The 18,935-nt window shown below is 34.3% G+C and overlaps 1 protein-coding gene across 1 annotated transcript in view; it reads right to left on the bottom strand.

Annotated features, from left to right (window-relative positions):
- The window catches only part of SEMA3D (semaphorin 3D), a 203,475-nt gene that overhangs the window by 5,404 nt on the left and 179,136 nt on the right, over positions 1 to 18,935 (bottom strand). Inside the window, exons 14-17 of the mRNA XM_081079723.1 lie at positions 16,669 to 16,710; positions 14,132 to 14,289; positions 10,910 to 10,974; positions 6,246 to 6,385 (exon numbers count right to left, since the gene is read on the bottom strand). Coding sequence (XP_080935849.1) covers positions 6,246 to 6,385; positions 10,910 to 10,974; positions 14,132 to 14,289; positions 16,669 to 16,710 — 405 coding nt within the window. The remainder of the gene's footprint in view (positions 1 to 6,245; positions 6,386 to 10,909; positions 10,975 to 14,131; positions 14,290 to 16,668; positions 16,711 to 18,935) is intronic.

Below are 18,935 nucleotides of genomic sequence, written 5' to 3'. Positions count from 1 at the left end.
AATATGTAGGAAAAATCCCTGAATTCTGGAAATATGAGAAAAGGAAAAGAAACATCTCTGGCTACCAGCCCAGTTAACTAAAAAGTATATGGCCAACCACCCTCTGTGCCAGAGAAGTACAGCTGGCGGGGTACCACGTGAGGCCAAAGGCAGGTCACAGCTCAGATCCCTGGTTAATGAGGCCGAATGGTCTCCAGCCCTGACTTCGCTCCACACTGAATCCCCACATTGGGTTTTGTTTGTTTGTTTCCCTCACTTGGCCCATTTGGTGAGTTGCGTATGCAGTACTTTTTTTTTTTTTAAGGGTTTTATTCTAAAGGATCAGACATTTTTAAATGCTATTGTAACACAAACTAACCTTGAATTCACTTACATTTGCAGTAACCATAGGAGTTTCATGCCTAAATTAAATATATATTTGAATTGGTAGAGTTCTAAAAGACCAATCTGAAACAGGAATATCAATCTGAAATTTAACATCCTGGATATATTTTTTCCTTTAAATAATTTTATTATAGAAATTATTATTATTTGTTTTTATTGTAAATACATCTTAGAACATAAAACACTGACTATAGCTTAGGTTCTGGTCCTTATCTGCTAGGCTTCCTATGATGACTCATTTATCTTCCCTGCTTTGTCTCCCATTTATCAAGTTGATGACATAGCATATGGTGTTTTTTTTTTTTTTTTTGTGGGGGGAGGTGGTAAAAATAAAGCTCTTTGAAGTTTAAAGTGTGAAGTATTGTTAGCAACATTATGGACTACTGTCAGTTTGCTAGAGAGGTGATGTTCTGAAACCTTTATTTCTGTAATTCTCTTAATAGAAAAAGGCATAAGGTTATTAGCATGACAATCAAAGAGGGTAACTTCATTTCCAGTACATTCGTAGATTTCCTTTTCATAACAGTATTCTTGCTAATGTTTAAACTGTTTCATGTGGCTTTAAAGATTGTCACAGCTCTGACTCACTACTTTTCATTGTTCTTTAATCTTCTGACAGGAAGAAATTATGACTTTGATTTCACACATATTATGCCACACTTTGTCATTATTTTTGCTATTCTCTTGTATTCTGTTTATGTTGCTTTACTCTGAAGTCTGGTTCCTGTCCCTCTTTCCCAGTCTACCTCTGTCCCCACAGAAGGAAGAGTTTTATGGACACCTGGCATTTCATTACTCCACTGTGATCCTTCACCTTTCCTTTCTTCCACAGAATGCTTAATTTTTCTTTGGTTGTTGACCTACAGATATAAAACTTGCTTTAATAAATTTTAGGCTTTGTGGATTTATCTAATGTCTGTCAGATCGTTTAAGTGCTTTTTTTTTCCTTTCAAAAATTTCAAAAATATGCCTTTAATTAAATGATATCTATAACAAAATACGTTTTGAATTGACATATTTTCATAGGATTTTTGCAATCTAGAGATAGGAATCTGTGGCCCAGAAATTAAGTGGTTCAGTAATATTTGCCTACTTTACATTCTCATTATTTGTAATGTTTTCATTCCATGCTGAAATAGGACGCATTATGCAGACGATATCTCCACAATGAAATGTCAGCACAGTCAATTTAGAAGATTCAGCTCCTCTACAAAGAGATAATGTAATCTCTGGCCACTAATTTAAACTCTTGGAATTTTCTCCACTCTAGAAATAATAAGTAAAAACTGCTCAACCTTACAAATCAAAACCATGCTTGAACTGGGGTCGACTATCCATTTGCCTAATGTGAACAAGGATAATATATTTGGCATTATTAAATGTAGATCTTCAGTGAAGGGCAATTCATTTAAAATGAGAAGAGTAACATGGAAAGGGACAAAGGACATTTAGGTACTAAGCAGCAGGTAAAGGTCAGGGACCTCATTCTCCGATAATAGCAGCCTAATGGCAATTCCTGTGCAGATAATTCACCTGTCAGCTCTTTCATAGCTAAAGCATTGCACATGTCATAGAAGTGACTAGGGCTTCAAGAATATCTCATTTCTTCAACAAACACAGAAGGAAGACTTATTTAAAAATAGTGCTCAGACAACCGGCTCATTATTTAAAAGAAAAAAAAAATTAATTTATACATGACTAGCTCCTAGATTAATTTAATATCTTTGAGTAAATGTAAAGTATAACTGTAAAAATAAAGTCATAATACAACTAGAAAAATATATTTTGTTTCATTGGAGAACAAATTTCTAAGCATAATAATAGAGATCATGTAGATATAAATCAATAGATTTGGTTATATAGATTATAAAATCTTTGTACGGTAGGAACACACAAAAAGTTTTAGAGGTATATAATATAATAAGAACTTATATGTATAAAATATTAATATGTATATATAAAATATAAAGCTTTGCTAAAATAATTTTAAATAAATACATTGATGTAAATTAAGCAAATGACAGGTAGGGCAATTCGCCAATTACAATTGAAACCAGTAGACAAAAAACATGAGAGTATAAGTTCACACCCACTAATATTCAAAGAAATAGACATTAACACACCGTGATGATTTTCCATGTCAAAATAATGATTTTCTTAAATTATAATATACAATTTTCCCTCAGGAGTTCAGAAAAGGCAATAATATGATGATTTTGGTGGGAAATTAGCAATAATACATTTGTTTATCCCAAGCCATAAAGATAATTAAAGCCTTTAACTCACTTATTTTTTTCAAAGTATTTGTCCTAGTTAGGAAAGTGGAGAAAGATTTTGATATAGGAAAGTTGATTACATTTTTTTTTTTTTAGGAGAAAATAAGAGCTACTTAAATAAAACATGGAAAATTCATTGATAACTGTGGCTTCAGAAGACTGGAAGGGGGAGGCAGGGAAAACATGGTATTAACACTGAATGACAATGGGGGGTGGGGATGGGGGAGAAGGTGAGAGGATTAGAAAGTGCAAATTAGTAGCCCCAATATTGGCACAGGGATATGAAAGACAGTTTAGGGAATATGATCAATGTTGTAAATACTTTGTAGGGTGTCAGATGGGCACTTGCTTATTAGGGAGACCACTTCGTGGACGGTGTAGATGTCTGACCACTGCACTGTACACCTGACGCTGACACTGAATAATACTGAATGTCAACTATAATTTAATATATATATATAGTCATGGGATGTGGAGAAAAGCATAAGGAATAGAGTCAATGGAATTGTAACAACTATATACAATGTCAGAGGGATAGTAGATTGGGGGAGGGGTTTATCACTTTGAGAGGGGTGTAAATGTCTAACTATTACATTGTTTTGTACACCTGAGACTAATAAAACAAATTGAATGAGGATGGAAAATGTTCATAATGTAATGGTTAGTGGGAAAAAGGCTGGGATAGACATCAAAATGGTATTTGTGCTTATCTATGCTTAGAGGCCTCAGTTCTGCGCATCTTATCATACTTTCAAAACTATTTATATTACTTTTATAATAAAAAGAACAAAAACAAAATTAGATCTACAAAGAGAAAAATGAAAATATTTGAAGATGCCTTTAAAATATTTCTGAAATCCACAGAAAAAAATTTCTACCGTAAATATCATGAGGTATTGCTTCTTTTACTCATTCAGATCTCAAGAGTTCAGAAGAAGCTTGGGGACTGCCGATTAACCCACTAGTTACAGCATAAACATCATCAATTTCAAGCACAGCTTTATAGGAAAGTCAGCAGATAACTGACTCATGACCTTCCAACAGCACCCAACTGTGAAACAGCTCACTAAGGAAATGTTCTCCCCCTGGCAGAGAATAATCTGGTGACAGCCTCTGTGCCACAGGAGATCTGGACCCTCCCTCAGGCTTTTTTCTGAGTGGATGAAAGATTCTAAGTGACCTCCTTGGTAAGGAGCACCAGATATCCTGCTGGGAAAAATACTTCAAACCTAGTGTGGATTTTGTCCTTTTCCTCAGCGCAGGAAGCAGGATTGCATATCCTGGATACTGTGTAACTACCTATTTACAAAGATACATGAAAATGCCAGTTGAAATATTAGAGCTAAGATACTTTTAAGTAAAATTCAATAAGTACACGATTTCTACTCCATTGAAATTCATGGAGCACGGTACCACCATGACTGTATAATATATTGTTAACAGGTAAGCTAAAGTAATGCATAGTATTTTCAGGAATATAAAATATGTGAATGCAAACATGTCGAGGCAAATATATGTATCTATAATTGGGAAATTACCCCAAGCAGAGTAACATGTTTTTTAAAAAAGTCATATTAAATTTACCATGGAGGAAAAATCATTATTCAAGAATTATATGTAACGGAAAATAAATTATCAAGCTTTATTAACTATAACATTTAAAATGATGGTTTGGGATATTTAAAAATAAAATGTTGCAATGTATTGAAAAGAAAATCTGCATGTTATATAAAATCAAATAATATGCTAATATTTCTTGGATAAAATGTCAATGCTTTATGTGTTGAAAGAAAGTAAACTTGCATGTCAAATATATTTTAATATATATTGGTAAAACAGGACCATTAAAAATAAACATTTAGTATAAGTATGGATATTCCATAATCTTACAATTTATGGATATCAGTAATAATGAAAAATCAAGTTTTATTGGAGAAATTTGACATAATAATGAATGAAGTTAATCCCTTGGTATTAAGTATGTTGAGTGTCATAATTTGGACAGAATAACTTGAAGACTTCATTAAAGATCTTCGATGGAAAGAATGATATAACTTTTTAATATAATGGTGGCATGTATCCTTAAACCAATTTATTATGATAAAATGTGATTCTTCTACTCCAAGGTATCTTAACCTCAGCACTACTGAAATTGGGTCAAATGATTCTTTATTGTGAGGGATTGTGCATTGTAAGATGTTTAGCATCATCCCTGACCTGTACCCACTAGATGCCAGTAGGACCCTCGACCCACCCATCCAGTTGTGACCACCAAAAAAGTTGCCAAATGTGAATGCTCTGAGAGCAAAGTTGCCTAAGATTGAGAACGACTGTTTTATATTAATATTTAAATGATTACATAAAATATTTTAAATGTTTATAGACTTATCAATGAGGCTGGTGTTTTAGAAAACATTTGGCCCATCTCCTTATATGACAGAGAAACTGGACATCAGAAAAGTTACAATTTGCCCATAAATCCTCAGCAGTCTAGCTGAGCACATGATCAGTGCTATTTCCTATTTTATACATAGGAAATATATTTATATATTCTTCCTTGATAGGGAGAATAAGCAATTTTATATGTGTATTTTATACTTGTGAGTAATCTTTTGCTTTGAAATTCACATTCTTATATGTATTTTCTCAATAACTTTTGAATTTATTTTGTTCACAATTATGAAGTTCTGGCCCACAGGGGCTCAATGATATTACTGAAGGACAAAAGACTATGGTTCAACTCAAGACATCTAATTCTGAATCCCATGTTCATTCCCTTACTCATTAAGTGTCCTTGGTTTAATATTGGGAATTTCAGAACTAAAATTGAGTATCAGTGGTTTCTCTTAGGTACTGAAGTAGAAAAATAAAAATTCTGCCAATTAACCTTTGTTTCATGACATTCAATTAATATTAATACAGGATTTTTCAGATTACTCAAACTCATCCCATTAAATTAATATCTATGTACGTCCCAAAATCTGTGATATGTTTCAATCACACACGTTAGAAAGCCAGAAACAGAAAAGTCAAAAGATAAATAGAACATCCATATTCCTTTTCCCTCTGTTAATTTAAATACATAAGAGTAAAAAGGTACATATGTCCAGATACTTATCCAACTGTTCATAAGATATGATAAAGTTAGATATTTCATTTATTTTTTTAAACATACTTGACATTTTTCATTTTATGATCTAAATTGAACACAAGTTGAGCTAAAATTTAGTCACTGTGCTATGGTGGGAGGAAATGTGTTCTTGTTCTTGATCAGGAAGTTGTTCTAAAGTATAGAGACAATCTATGAGAAATAAAAATCTGAAAAAATATCATATAGATTTATTTTTAAACAGTTAATCTGCTTTTAAATTTATTTTATTAACACATTTGCATTAAGTTTGCCTATTCTTATCTCAAAGGTATTGTTACCTTTGCTGTTAGTTTAAGCTGTTATTTTCTTTTTTTATCAAATAATGATGAGAGCACCATATGGCTCTAAAAGTGGAACATCTCTTAAACCAAAACTTGATTTAAGTTTTATACTATTTCCCTCAAGGTGAGTATTCTACGATGGCTATAACTTACCTCCTCTCGTTGTTCATCTCCTGACCGCTGAATATACCATTTAATAGATGCTTGTTGGGATTTAGGTATACATTCCAGAAAAGTTGAATTAAATTCAATGCCAAAAATCACCTTTTCATCAGCAGCTTCATGACTAATGCCTGGAAAGCAAACATGGAATAGGAGATTAACCTTGACCTGATTTTAAAAGCAATGGGAAAATAGACTGATTTAGAACAGATGCCATGGGGGGAAATTCAGAGACATTATTAAAGAGAAAGGAAATGCATGTTATAATATCGTTACCTAAAAGTCAAATATTATCTAATGGATTGATTTTTAAAACTATTCCAGCATTGCAATTTTCACTCTCATCAATATAGCAATTATTTGCAATTGATTTTTTTAAAATAAGAAGTCACAAGATCTAACTCTAAACACGGAGTCTCTTTCTCTAAGCTGAACAGAATAAAACATTAACATATTTTAATGCTTTAACATCTTTTAATTTGTATAAAATATAACCAATTTTGTAGATAGTTCTGGAAGAGCAATTTACTCCACCATTAAAGAGATATTCTATTATAAATTAGTCCACAGAGCTGGCCATAAAACACTGAGACATTTTGATATCAGGAAAGTAAGTACAGTGAACTAGACTTGATTAAATTTTATAATGATGGTAGTAAGCTACATGCGTTAATACTCATAATCAGGACCTTATCTATATTATCTACAGAAGTATGTTCTTTTATTCAAAGAGGGATACTTGAGCCCAACATGCATTTGCTATAGGACAGTTAGTGAGATGCTCACGGAGCAGTGTCTCAGACACCTTATTCTCGTAAATCAACTGCACCATCTGAAATACATTCCATCCAGAGTAGCCAAAGGCTGTGTCCCATGTGTGATCTAAGATCTGTAGCTCAAATTTGATCAAATAAAAAATGACAGCTGCACAGCTTGGCCCAAACATGTACTTTTTCATCATATATTCAGATGTCTCAATTCTGCAGATGGGCCTACTTAGCATTTTAGGCATAAACCAGAGCAAGGCTTAAGGGACCTAAGTGAATCCTAAATCGAAGCACACAAAATTATCAGCAAAAGGCACAAATGCATATATACTCAATGGTTAGGCTTTTTTTTAAGCAACTTCTTTTGAGCTTATTTGTGTTTCATCAACAATGGTGAAGCAAAGCATACTGTCACCATTATGATCTGTCTGTCTAGTCTACCCTTCAAAATGTGTGGATTCCATTTGAAACCTGTAATCTAGCCACTACCTCTGCCAATTCAACAGATTAGAACCACAATTTTCCCAGTTACTCAATTGCTAATGCACAGAAAGATCACCAGTGCTGATCGGAAGACACAGACATGCATCATTTCATAGTAACAGATTCCATTTTCCTGAGCAAACAGAGTCACGAACAAAGCAGGGAAGATGCAGGTTGATTGTTAGGTGAGGGGCAAAGGCTCAGGGGAAACTCAATTAGACTGATTCAACCAAAGTATTTGTCCATTTAGAGAAAGATGAATGTGTAAAATCAACTAGAGAAGTGAAATCGTGAGCTGACCTGCATGAAATCCTTTTTCAAATCAGTAAAAAAAAAGGACCCACTGACATCAAGTCATCACTGCATCAATTTCACTGAAAATAAATTTTATTGTTGCTTCCATTAATCTGAGTTTCATTTCTGTTTTCAATTTCCTATTTTTTGATTTAAAAATATATGTAGGTATGTGTATATGCACATATAATACACACATTTACACATATCATATAATATTCTATTACTATCAGTTTTAAAGGTGCAAAAATTATTTAAAATGTTCTAAAATAGTAGACTATCTCCTCATTAAGTGTAAAATAATTTTGAAGATAATATTTTAATCTTCCAGATTACAGTAAAAAATTTTGACTGTAATGATATATTTGGAATATTTCTTTATAACAAATATATGACATAACCACTGAAATCAAGTATTAGTCACTTTAACAATATCAGATGTGTTTCACATTATTAATTACAGTTCATCTACATGCATTTCTGGTTTCTATCATTAGTAATTATGCAGTATCACAGTATATAAGAAAGTAATAACCGAAGGGAGGAGGGAAGGAAGGAAGGAAGGAAGGAAGGAAGGAAGGAAGGAAGGAAGGAAGGAAGGAAGGAAGGAAGGAAGGAAGGAAGGAAGGAAAGAAAGAAGAAGGAAGGAAGGCAAGAACAAGAGTCTTGTTGGCCACAGTAAAGGCTATGGGTTCTTTACTAATTGTTCTAAGAAGGTAGTGAAAGATTTTGAGTAGGGGAATAATAGGATCTGACTGAAGTTTTTAAAAAGGTTACTCTGACTACTGAGTGGAATAAAGACTGCAGGGAGGCAAGCATGGAAGCAGGGAGACCCGTCCCGCAGCTACTGGAGAGGTACGGAAGGTAGATTTGGTTGGGCTGGCATCCATGAAGGTGATGAGAAGGAGCTGTTGTGGCCACAGAGAGGTTGGAGATAGGACGTGAAAGGAAGACAAGAATCAAACGATGACTCCTGGCTTCCTTTGGACCTAAGCAGTTGGGTGAATGGTGGTGTTACTTATGAATATGGTAAATTCTACAGAACAAATAAGCTTCGGAGAACGAACAATAATTATTTCTCAGATATAATTTGAGACGTTTATTAGACATCTAAGAAGGGCTCTGGAGTAGGCATGTAAGCATACAAGTTTTACCCACAGGAGAGGATTCAGAACTGAACTATGAATTTGGGAGTATGATAGTATTGAAATTGATAGTATTAAGGAGTAAATAGGCAGAGATTAGATATGTAGATGGTGGGATGAAAAAGGAAGCTAAGAACACTCAGAAGGAGCAACCTGGAAGGTGAGAGGAAAACTAAAAGGATGTCGTATCATGAAGCGTAGGTGTGTTGGGACACCATCTCTGAAAACAAAAGACCCTGATTTGTAGGGCCTGCTGATTTTCCTGGTGCAAAAACACCCATTGTGGCTAATTCAAACTACCAATGAGTTAAAAGCAACTAGCAAAATTCCTAAATCGTCAACAATTATGAGAACTTGGTCCAGCACATCACTGCATGGAAGTCAATTAAAGAAAGTGTTTCAAGGAAGAAGGAGTTAGAGATTAAATAAAAATGGGAACCAAAATTGGCCATTGGATTTGGCAAGGAGCACCTTGACAAAAAATGAACTGGGTAAAGTGATGGTGATGATTAGAAAAGCCTGTGTGCAATGGGTTCCAGCAAGAATGAGTGACAGTAAAGTAGGTGCAATAATTGTGAGTGCCTTAGGCAGCAACTGTGTTTTATATCTCTTTATAACATTTATTATTATCTGACATCACATATTGTTACTTGTTCTTATGTTTATTGCCTGTTCTGTCCGCTAATATATGCTTGAATATAAAAGTTCCATGAATGCACAGATTGTTTTTTTTTGTTGATATCTTTTTTAAAGATATTGATATATTGTCAATACCTATGACAGTTGCTGATACATCTCATATGTATATGTGGAAAACTACACACATTGCACACAGTGATGAGTGCCAAATAAACCCCTGGACATGACAGTAAATCACCTACACGTAAGAATTAGACGTCAAAATAGGATTCTAGACCTGAGCTTATTTTTCAGAAGAATGAAATTATAAATTGGAAATAACTGTTTCATTTTTAAATTATGAAAACACTGCTGAACCATCAGTTATAGACTGTGAAATTTGGGTTGTTTATTCATACTGGATAGTTCCGAACAATGTGATTAAAGTAAGGTAGTTCTTTTCTTCCTCCAGCTATATGTGTGTTGTGTATGTGTGTATGTGTGTATGTGCATGTGTGTGTGTGATGTGTGTGAGTGCACTTATATTTTCGAACTGATGGCAGAGCTTAACAGTGGGAAGTAACTAAAGCCCTGGAATATGTAATTCCATAGAATTTTTTCTCTGTTTGCACACTTAGTCAACAAACCTCCTCTCTATTCTTCCCTGTGTGCTTCTCACACTCAGACTCTCACTTTGCTACGAGATTTTTCTCTGAACCACATAGCCTCTGGTAATCTCTCTTTTCGCTAAACTCCCAAATCACTAACTGCGCCTCCCCAAAGAATTGTAAGCTCTCTAAGGAGTATACCTGAGACAAGTATCTGCACGTGGAAGTCACTAATACATATTTACTGATTAAATGAATACCTGAATTAGCAAGTGAATACAAATAATGCATAGTTTACCTAAAACTTCTTTCTCATAAGTGCTTACACTTTGATCAGACTTTTTTGGGAGGGTCTCTTAGAATTTTCTGTAAATGTCCATATGTTGTGGACTATATCCTGCTTTATTTCTAATAGCAGTTTTTAAACTTTATAGGGATGGATAGGATAAGGCAGTAAAAAAGAAACATATATATATATATATATATATATATATATATATATATATATATATATATATATATATAATAAAAGACAGTGAAATGAATAACAAAGGATTATTCACTTAGGCACATAGGCTGAATGTTGATTTGTAAAATCTCCTATTGCTTTTCCAGAACATAAGCATTCCACAAAATGAGATCTTCCTCTATAATAGATGGCTTAAGTCATATAGTAAAAAGACACAGAGACTAGGCTTAAAATTTTAAATGGGAGAAAAGCATATTAAGCCTATACTTACTGTCTTCTATGTCCCAGCACTGGGTGATTGGGTCTCCATACTTGACATCTTGGCGTCTAGCTCGCCTATGGAAAAGGGATTAAACTGTTTAGAACTTCAAGCATGAAACCTGGAATACACAAAATTTCCGTCTAATACTAATAACAGTGGCAGAAGCAGAACTATGCTTGCCTTACTGCTCCACTTAAGTGCATGTCAATGTCCTAACCACTCGAACATTAATTCAAATACCAGTAGTAGTAGAGTCCTAATAGTAATTCTGTTTTTCCAATAATATGATCTGAATTTTATTTAACCACTACAGGTTGTTCTTTTTCTCTGACTTTTGACAATAGGATAGGTTAACAATAAATATAATCCAGATTTTTATATACATCAAATGCGGGTAACCATCCCTACCCTCTTTTCTCCATCAGTCATTAGGAAAGTAATAAGATATAAACGAACCTTAGTTAGTGGGTAGGAAAGTACACCTTATCGTATGAAGATTCAGTATTACATAGATTTGATTAAGCAGTAAGTTACATACTGTCATTTGAAATAAAACTACAAGTTTGGTATGGTGTGAATGGGTAGATGTTACTCCTATCTGCTGATACGTATTTCACATTGTTTTTTGATAGTAGTGATAATAATAATAATAATAATAATAATAAATGGATTCCTGAATTAAATAATAATAATAATAATAATAATAATAATAAATGGATTCCTGAATTATTGTTTCATATTTTCCTTAAGAGAGAATAGTAACTATTGTATAAAAAATCTGATACATCTGAATTAAACATGTATTACACAAATGCAGTGTGTCTTCACTTGCTTTGGCTATTTTATGTTGCCAGTTCTGAGAGCACAGAAGTCACAGTAAACCTTCTGCAGTATCTAGGGTGTTCCTTGAGGGCAATGCTGACTAGATGACAATGCTGTATAATGGAGTATTACGCAGCCATAAAGAAGAAAGAAATCTTATCATTTGCAGCAACATGGATGGATCTAGAGAACATTATGTTAAGTGAAATAAGTCAGAAAGAGAAAGACAAGTACCATATGATCTCACTTATATATGGAATCTAAAGAAAAGACTATGTGAATGAACTAATCAGAGTCAGTTTTGGGGACGCAGAGAAAAAACCGAGAGTGGTTAGATGGGTGTGTGGGAGGGGGTTGGGGATAAGGGGAAAGGTGAAGGGATTTGGAAGCAGCTGGTAACCACAAGATGGCCTCAGGGTTTTTCTTTTGAAAATTAATTTGGGGAAGGTATTCTATAATGTTGTAAAGATTTTGTTGGGTATCCGATGGACATGCGTCCTATTTGGGAGACCACCTCAGGGATACTGTGGATACCTGATCATGGCATTGTACATCAGAAGCTAAAGATTAATGAATGCCAACTATAATTTTATATATATAATGTGATGGTTCAGTGTGAGGTTGGAGGGATAGTGGATGGGGGGAGGGGGGTTCACAGTATGAGGGATATAAATGATGAACGTCTAAGTATTACCTTGTTTTGTACACCTGAAACTAATAAATAAATTAATTAATTAAAAAAAAAAAAAAAAAAAAAGAAAGGAAAGGGGAGAAAAACCACAAGCACTTGTGTTGTAGACTTGAACTCTGCAGTCTGGCAACACTAGGGAGAGTAAGGAATCTTCAAAAGGAATGGCTCTGTTTTTCCAACTTGCCCAAAAACCTATGCCCAAGTGTTACCAAGGGGCTGCGATACAAGACATAGAGACCATAATGAGCGTATTCAGAAGTAGAGTAAAAATGGAAGAATCTTAGGACTCTTCCAAAGACTATAAAAAAAAAAAAAAAAAAGAAATTATCTATCGTACACATTTTTGGGGGCTCACATGGACATTATGTTAGGTAAGGGAAAACATCACAGTGGCATGTCTGCAAGATCATAGAAACAGTCTTGTGAAAAAGGAGAAAGAATTATGATGGTATAAGGTACACAGGTCAAGAATGTTTTTAAATCTTGACTTCTTAAGGAACAGGGTCAATTCATCAAACTGAAGGTTCATTACCAACTAATGAGAATTCTTGTTTTTCAGCTTGTAGAACAGAAAAGCATTCCCCAAATACTCACTGTGATAAGCATATGTTGGCCAAAAACTAACAAAATGTTGGTGACTTTTTACTTTCAATTTATAATAATCCCCACTCACATTTAATTCAGAGATTTCAGGGAATATTAAATGCCTCCTAATTTTAAGCAGTATCTGCTGCTGTACTATACATTCACTCTGTGATCCCTAAAATTTGTAATTTGACAAATTGGTAAAATTTCAAAAAGAAAAAGTGCATAGGTAGTAGTGGAACTAACATACACTTCCCTGTTATCTTATTTTGTTAATAAAGACCTGAAGATTTAAAAAAAAAAATATCATATACAATTGGTGATTCTTTTACCTAGAGGAAAATATATTTTGAACAATACTTTAGAAAACAGTTACTATAATCCACATTTAAAAATAATAATTATAATATATTTAGCCAGTATCAGTCATATTGATGAGCAGTCAGGTTGCTTCCATTAATTTTGCTACTGAAAACAGTGCTGAAATGAACATCTTTGAACCTGTAACTTTGTGGTGCTTTTGCCCACGTGTGTGTAGCATAAATTCCTAGCTGGGAATTACTGACACAAAATAACATTGTTTTTAAGAGCGCATAAAGCAATGAACTACAAACAGCAGGGTGCAGTTTGATGTTTAAGTATAGCTGAGCGGCTAAAATTGGGCAAGTTAGAGTTACTACTATAAAAGAGAAATTTTACCGAGTCACTGGATATGTTGGACTGTATATAATCTACACTTTTACAAACACATGTAACTATACATTATATGCAAAACAGTGAGTACATACATATTTATAAATAAGAAGGGAAGAAGGGAGGAATGTAGAAAGGTTAAAGTAGTAAAAAGCACCAAACTTTTATTGGTGTTTAATATAGATGAAGGAACAGAATGCAAACAATTTATCAGAATTTGTAAAAGTTCCACATTTCAGAATTTCAGAACATTCTTTTTATCCTCCTTCAAAATTTGGTTTATGCAAAACTATAAAATAATATTTTAGTTTTAATATTCCTACTATATACCATGGTTTCTAGATATTTTCTCTTTAATTTAAATTATAAGACAAAGTATTTGTGTGAAATATTCATTGTGTAGAAAAGAAGGTGTCATATTAACTCTGTGTGCCTCTTACCTTTTTGAAGTGGGGGTGTATCGAGAGCATGCGTTTCCATCCCACGCACAGTAAGGGTCTCTGGCAAGACAACAGTCTGCACAAGCTTTCCCATAAGTGTTACATCTGTGCAAGGAGAGCTGGACCAATCCATCTTGGGAACCAATGTACAATTGTTGCTGCAAAGCAGGCAAAACAAATGAATTAGAAGCATCTTTCAGACTAGTCTGAATACCACATCACAAATCTAAATCTGTCTCCTCAGGTGTCCTGCCCATAATAAACATTTGTACAGACACATAACAAAGAGTAACATAAGTCAATCACTTCTACCCCTGGTAGGATGGTGGTTTGAAGATGTTGATACTGAAATGGACAGCATCCTACAGAACTAGAGTAACCTTGGCAGTGATTTAAGAAGGTCAAAAACCAGCTGTTAGACTGAGGAATGAAGATGTCAAATTCTTTCCCAATAGTTGAAAATACTCTTTCGTAGATTATATCACGCACAGATGCTATAGGCAATACTGATGGTCTTCCCCTGACACGGTTTCTTAAAAGAGAAATGACTAGAAAGAGATTTGTAAAACTTTCCTGAGGTTTTAACCTAACCTTTTCATTTGTTAACAAAGTATTTACAGATCCCTGACTGAAAGTGGGTTTTAAGTGGGAGAGAAAGCGTTTAGTATCGTTGTGAAGAAAATATTAAGGAGACTTGAGGCATGCCACATCACAAATGAAAGGCTGCAGAATACTGAAAAACCTAGCAAATAGAATTACATTTGGAAAATAAGTCCTCAGAATAATGCACTGCTCCCTACATGTATTCATTGGAGTGCATGTATTGAGGGAGGTAGGAGGGATGATACAAGTAAATAAGCCATAGTTTGTGCCTTCACAGAACTCACGGTCAACTAATAGTGTGACTTTAAATGGAGGGGGAAAAATGAGAAAATAGATATTGGCACAAATAACAGACAAGTACACGTACGTACTCAACCTACAGAAATTTGTCTTATATCTGTACCACCCATTAAACCGTCAGTTAAGACTTCCTGGTGGTTAAATGCAATATACATTGTTTAGTATTGGTTTTTACTGAAATTTTCTACAGTGTTTCATACTAAGGACTTGAAACCCCCTTCACTTTCTCCGGTTCTTCTTTCTTATTTCTGGCTGTCTTTTGTCTTCTTTGATGATTTCCTTTCTTTGCATTAAATGTGGGGTCTCTTTCTTTTTATTCTCATTCATTGCTGAACCCTTCTTATTGTACAGACTTAGAGGTGTCTTGAAAACAACATAAATGTAGACACATGGATTCCCCTAAATCTACTCCTGCTACCCAAACTTGGTAAGAGGCTCCCTCCCAGCCACCCAAGACACAAAGCTAGAGAGCTGGAGTCGACAGTAAATCTCTCTTGTCCCATTCTGTCTCTCACCGTATCTTTTCCTTTCTCTCTTATAGAACTTTCTGATCTATTACCTCCTCTCCCTCTCCTCTGCCACTACCTTTGTTTTGGTCCTTATCGTTTCTTTCCTGGATTACTTGTCAGCTCCCGCCTTGTTTTCCAGCAACCCCCACCTCTTAACCTAAGGCTCAATCCATCTTCCACACTGCCACACCAGACTGATCTTTCTAAAAGGAAAATCTTATCACAGCATTTCCCCATTTAAAATTTGTAAAGATTTTATTATCCTTAGATAAAATTGTTAAACTTCTTAGGAGGACATACAAAGATGTACCTAATCTTGCTCTGCCTTATCTCCCCAGATTCATTTCAAGTTCTTTTCCCTAATAATCCCTGTACCATACAAGGCATAGTAGTCTAAGATACTTTTAGCAACACCTTCATGTTAAACATATTATCACATGACTTTCTTAAATTTTAGAAAGTACATATAGAAACAGGAGTGCAAGTCTAAATCTCTTGAATCAGTTGGGACTTGGAGTATCATATCCAAGAACTGTGAAATCATAATAAATATTAGTGTTGTTATTACTAGCTACCATCTACTTCACACTTATAATGTACAAGCTCTCCACCCAGAAGTTTGCATGCAGCTTCCTATTTATTGGGAGGTGGATATTATTTTTCTAACTTTGCTGTTGAGGAAATGAATTCTGGGAGTCAAATATTAAGTGGTAGGTTGGAGGTTAACTCTTGGGCTATTTGCCACCACAGAGTTCGTAATCTAATTCCTAGACTCCCTGATTAAAAACCATTTTTAATGATTAGGGCTGGTCTTCTACATGAATTACTTATGGTCTTGACAGAAAGACATCCTCATGGGACTAGAAAAGTGAGCTCCATTTTCAAGAGCCAAGGGAAGGGGAGAATATATTATTCAATTAATGAAATTTGCTTTCATTTCTCCTAAGGCAAGGCTGAAACAATAGGCTCTAATCAGTTATAAAAGAAACACATAATCTAAGGCTTTTATATTATTGATATTTATTTTTAACTTCCAATTTCATTGGGTTTTCCCTTAAAATGAACTTTGACTCAAGCAACCTGTTGCTTTTGTGGTTAATTTTTACACAAAAATTAGAAAAGTACCTGCTTCAGAGACAACTCCATGTTCAAGATGATTGATGAGTGCTGGAAATAGAAGTTAAATGTTATTAATCATTAACAGTCTTTTATAGCAGTCAGTATGTTATCGTGTACTAAAGATCACTGAAGTAAACTTCAAGGCTCTGATATAGAGGGGAGGAAAAGATCTTAATGTTTGCTATTTCCCTCCAATGTGTAGAGATTCTACCTTAATGAAATGATCAAAATAGTTATTTTAAAGTATCTTATTAAAGGAAAATCACCTAAATGCATGAGAAACACTACACTGAAAATTGTTCCTAGTTACTCACAAGGTTTTTCCTTCTTCTAAATCTGCTTATCTTAACTGCTTCCATATAATTCAAACTAGTGTTGACAAGAACATCTCCATAATTATTTATTACCTCTTTCTGCTCTTACTTAGATCAGTAGTTCAAAAACTTGTTCAAGGAGCAGCGTTCGGAGGAGTTATAATGCTCCTTGTGAATGACCATGTCCTTTATGGCACGCTGCAAGCAAGATGCTGATGGGTGTGGTTTCTTGATATAAACTGCGGCCACTTTTATTTGTAGAAAATATGTCTATGTGTATGCAATATAAAATCGGATACATGAACACAAAAGCTTTCTAATTAAAATGTTTTAAAATGTATCATCTATCTATCTATCTATCTATCTATCTATCTATCTATCTATCTATCTATCTATCCATCTACCTGTTATCTGTTTATCATTCATTTCTCGCCAGTCAATATTTACAAACATTAACAGACAACAAAAATTTAAGAAAATATATATGAAGGAATTTTTTTAAATTATTTGTTTTTAAATTAAAGTGTATTTGGGTGGCCATTGTTAGTAAAGCTACATAGATTTCAGGTGTACAATTCTGTAATATATTATCTATATCTCACATTGTGTGTTCACTGCCCAGAGTCAGTTCTCCTTCTATCACCATATATTTGACCCCGTTTACCCTGCATTTTTTTAAAGAAATAGAACAAAAAAATCATCAGATTTTATGGAACCACAAAAGACCTCAAACAGCCAAAGTAATCCTAAGAAAAAAGAACAATGCTGGAGGTATTACACTCCCTGACTTTAGCTTGTACTGCAGGGAAACAATAATCAAAACAGCATGGTATTGGCAGAAAAAACAGACACACAGACCAATGGAATAGAACTGAGAACACAGAAATAAACCCACATAAATATAGACAGATAATTTTTGACAAAGAAGTCAAAAACATACGATGGAGAAAACACAGCCTCTTCAATAAATGGTGCTGGGAGAATTGGAAAGCCACGTGAAAAAGAAAGAAACTAGACTGCTACCTGTCACCATGTGCTATTTTGTTTTTTTAAGTGAGAAAATTCTAGCCAATAACTTTGGTATAGATTAAGAAAACAGGTTCATTATTTAATCTTAGCAGTGGAATCCAAAGAATTCCTCTTGACCACAAACAACCACTGAGTGAGACTTATTCTAATGTGCCTATATTTGTTGTGGGAACTTTATTTTTTGGCCCCTGGGTTCACACTTATATTTAACATCAGTTGGAGTCTCCCTTAGGAACCACTCACAGTTTTGTTTTTGGTAGACGCCAGATAGCAGGTCTTGTTCTTGTTAACTCCTTGACCACTATTATCCTCACAGTGTAAACAGGATTCTGCGGAACCCAGCATGTTAATTAACATGAGTGCGCTACTCTCTTGTAAGGCAACAGTGGTTTACAGGGAAACAGTCCATTTCATAAACTGTTTCAACAAAAATGTTACAAAAAGCACAGCTATTTTTAGAAGCTCCTCTGAGAAATACAATTGTATTTCTAATGTTATTTTCAGATAATATTTTTAAATTGAGTACCACTAAACATCTACAAAGAATGCCACAATTCAAATTCATTTTTAAACGCTGAAGACATTGCTCAAATCGGGAGAACTATTATTTTAGATCTACCAACTCTTTGGGGGGATGAGGGGAGGTTAGCCTACATGGAGACTTACTATCATACAACCTTTGTTTTAAAAAATATTCCTTATGGAAAAGCAGGGACACTTGATTTATATACTCTTCCAGTTTTCTCAAATTCAATTGGGGAAAAATTGAAAAGTAAAATTTATAAAGTAGAAAAGCATCTGGATAGTAAAAGAGACCCCAGACTTTCATCTACTGTGGCAATTTGTCTGACCATATGCTCAGAGAATGCAATAATGAGGGGCAGCCCCATGAGCCCTCAATTCAGTGGTATTCTACAGGGAAAGGTGAGC

Source organism: Rhinolophus hipposideros (genome assembly GCF_964194185.1).
Source record: "Rhinolophus hipposideros genome assembly, chromosome: 18".
In the NCBI taxonomy this organism is placed as follows: domain Eukaryota; kingdom Metazoa; phylum Chordata; class Mammalia; order Chiroptera; family Rhinolophidae; genus Rhinolophus; species Rhinolophus hipposideros.
The sequence above is the reverse complement of the archived record's forward strand: the minus strand, read 5'-3'. Positions and strand labels throughout refer to the sequence as shown.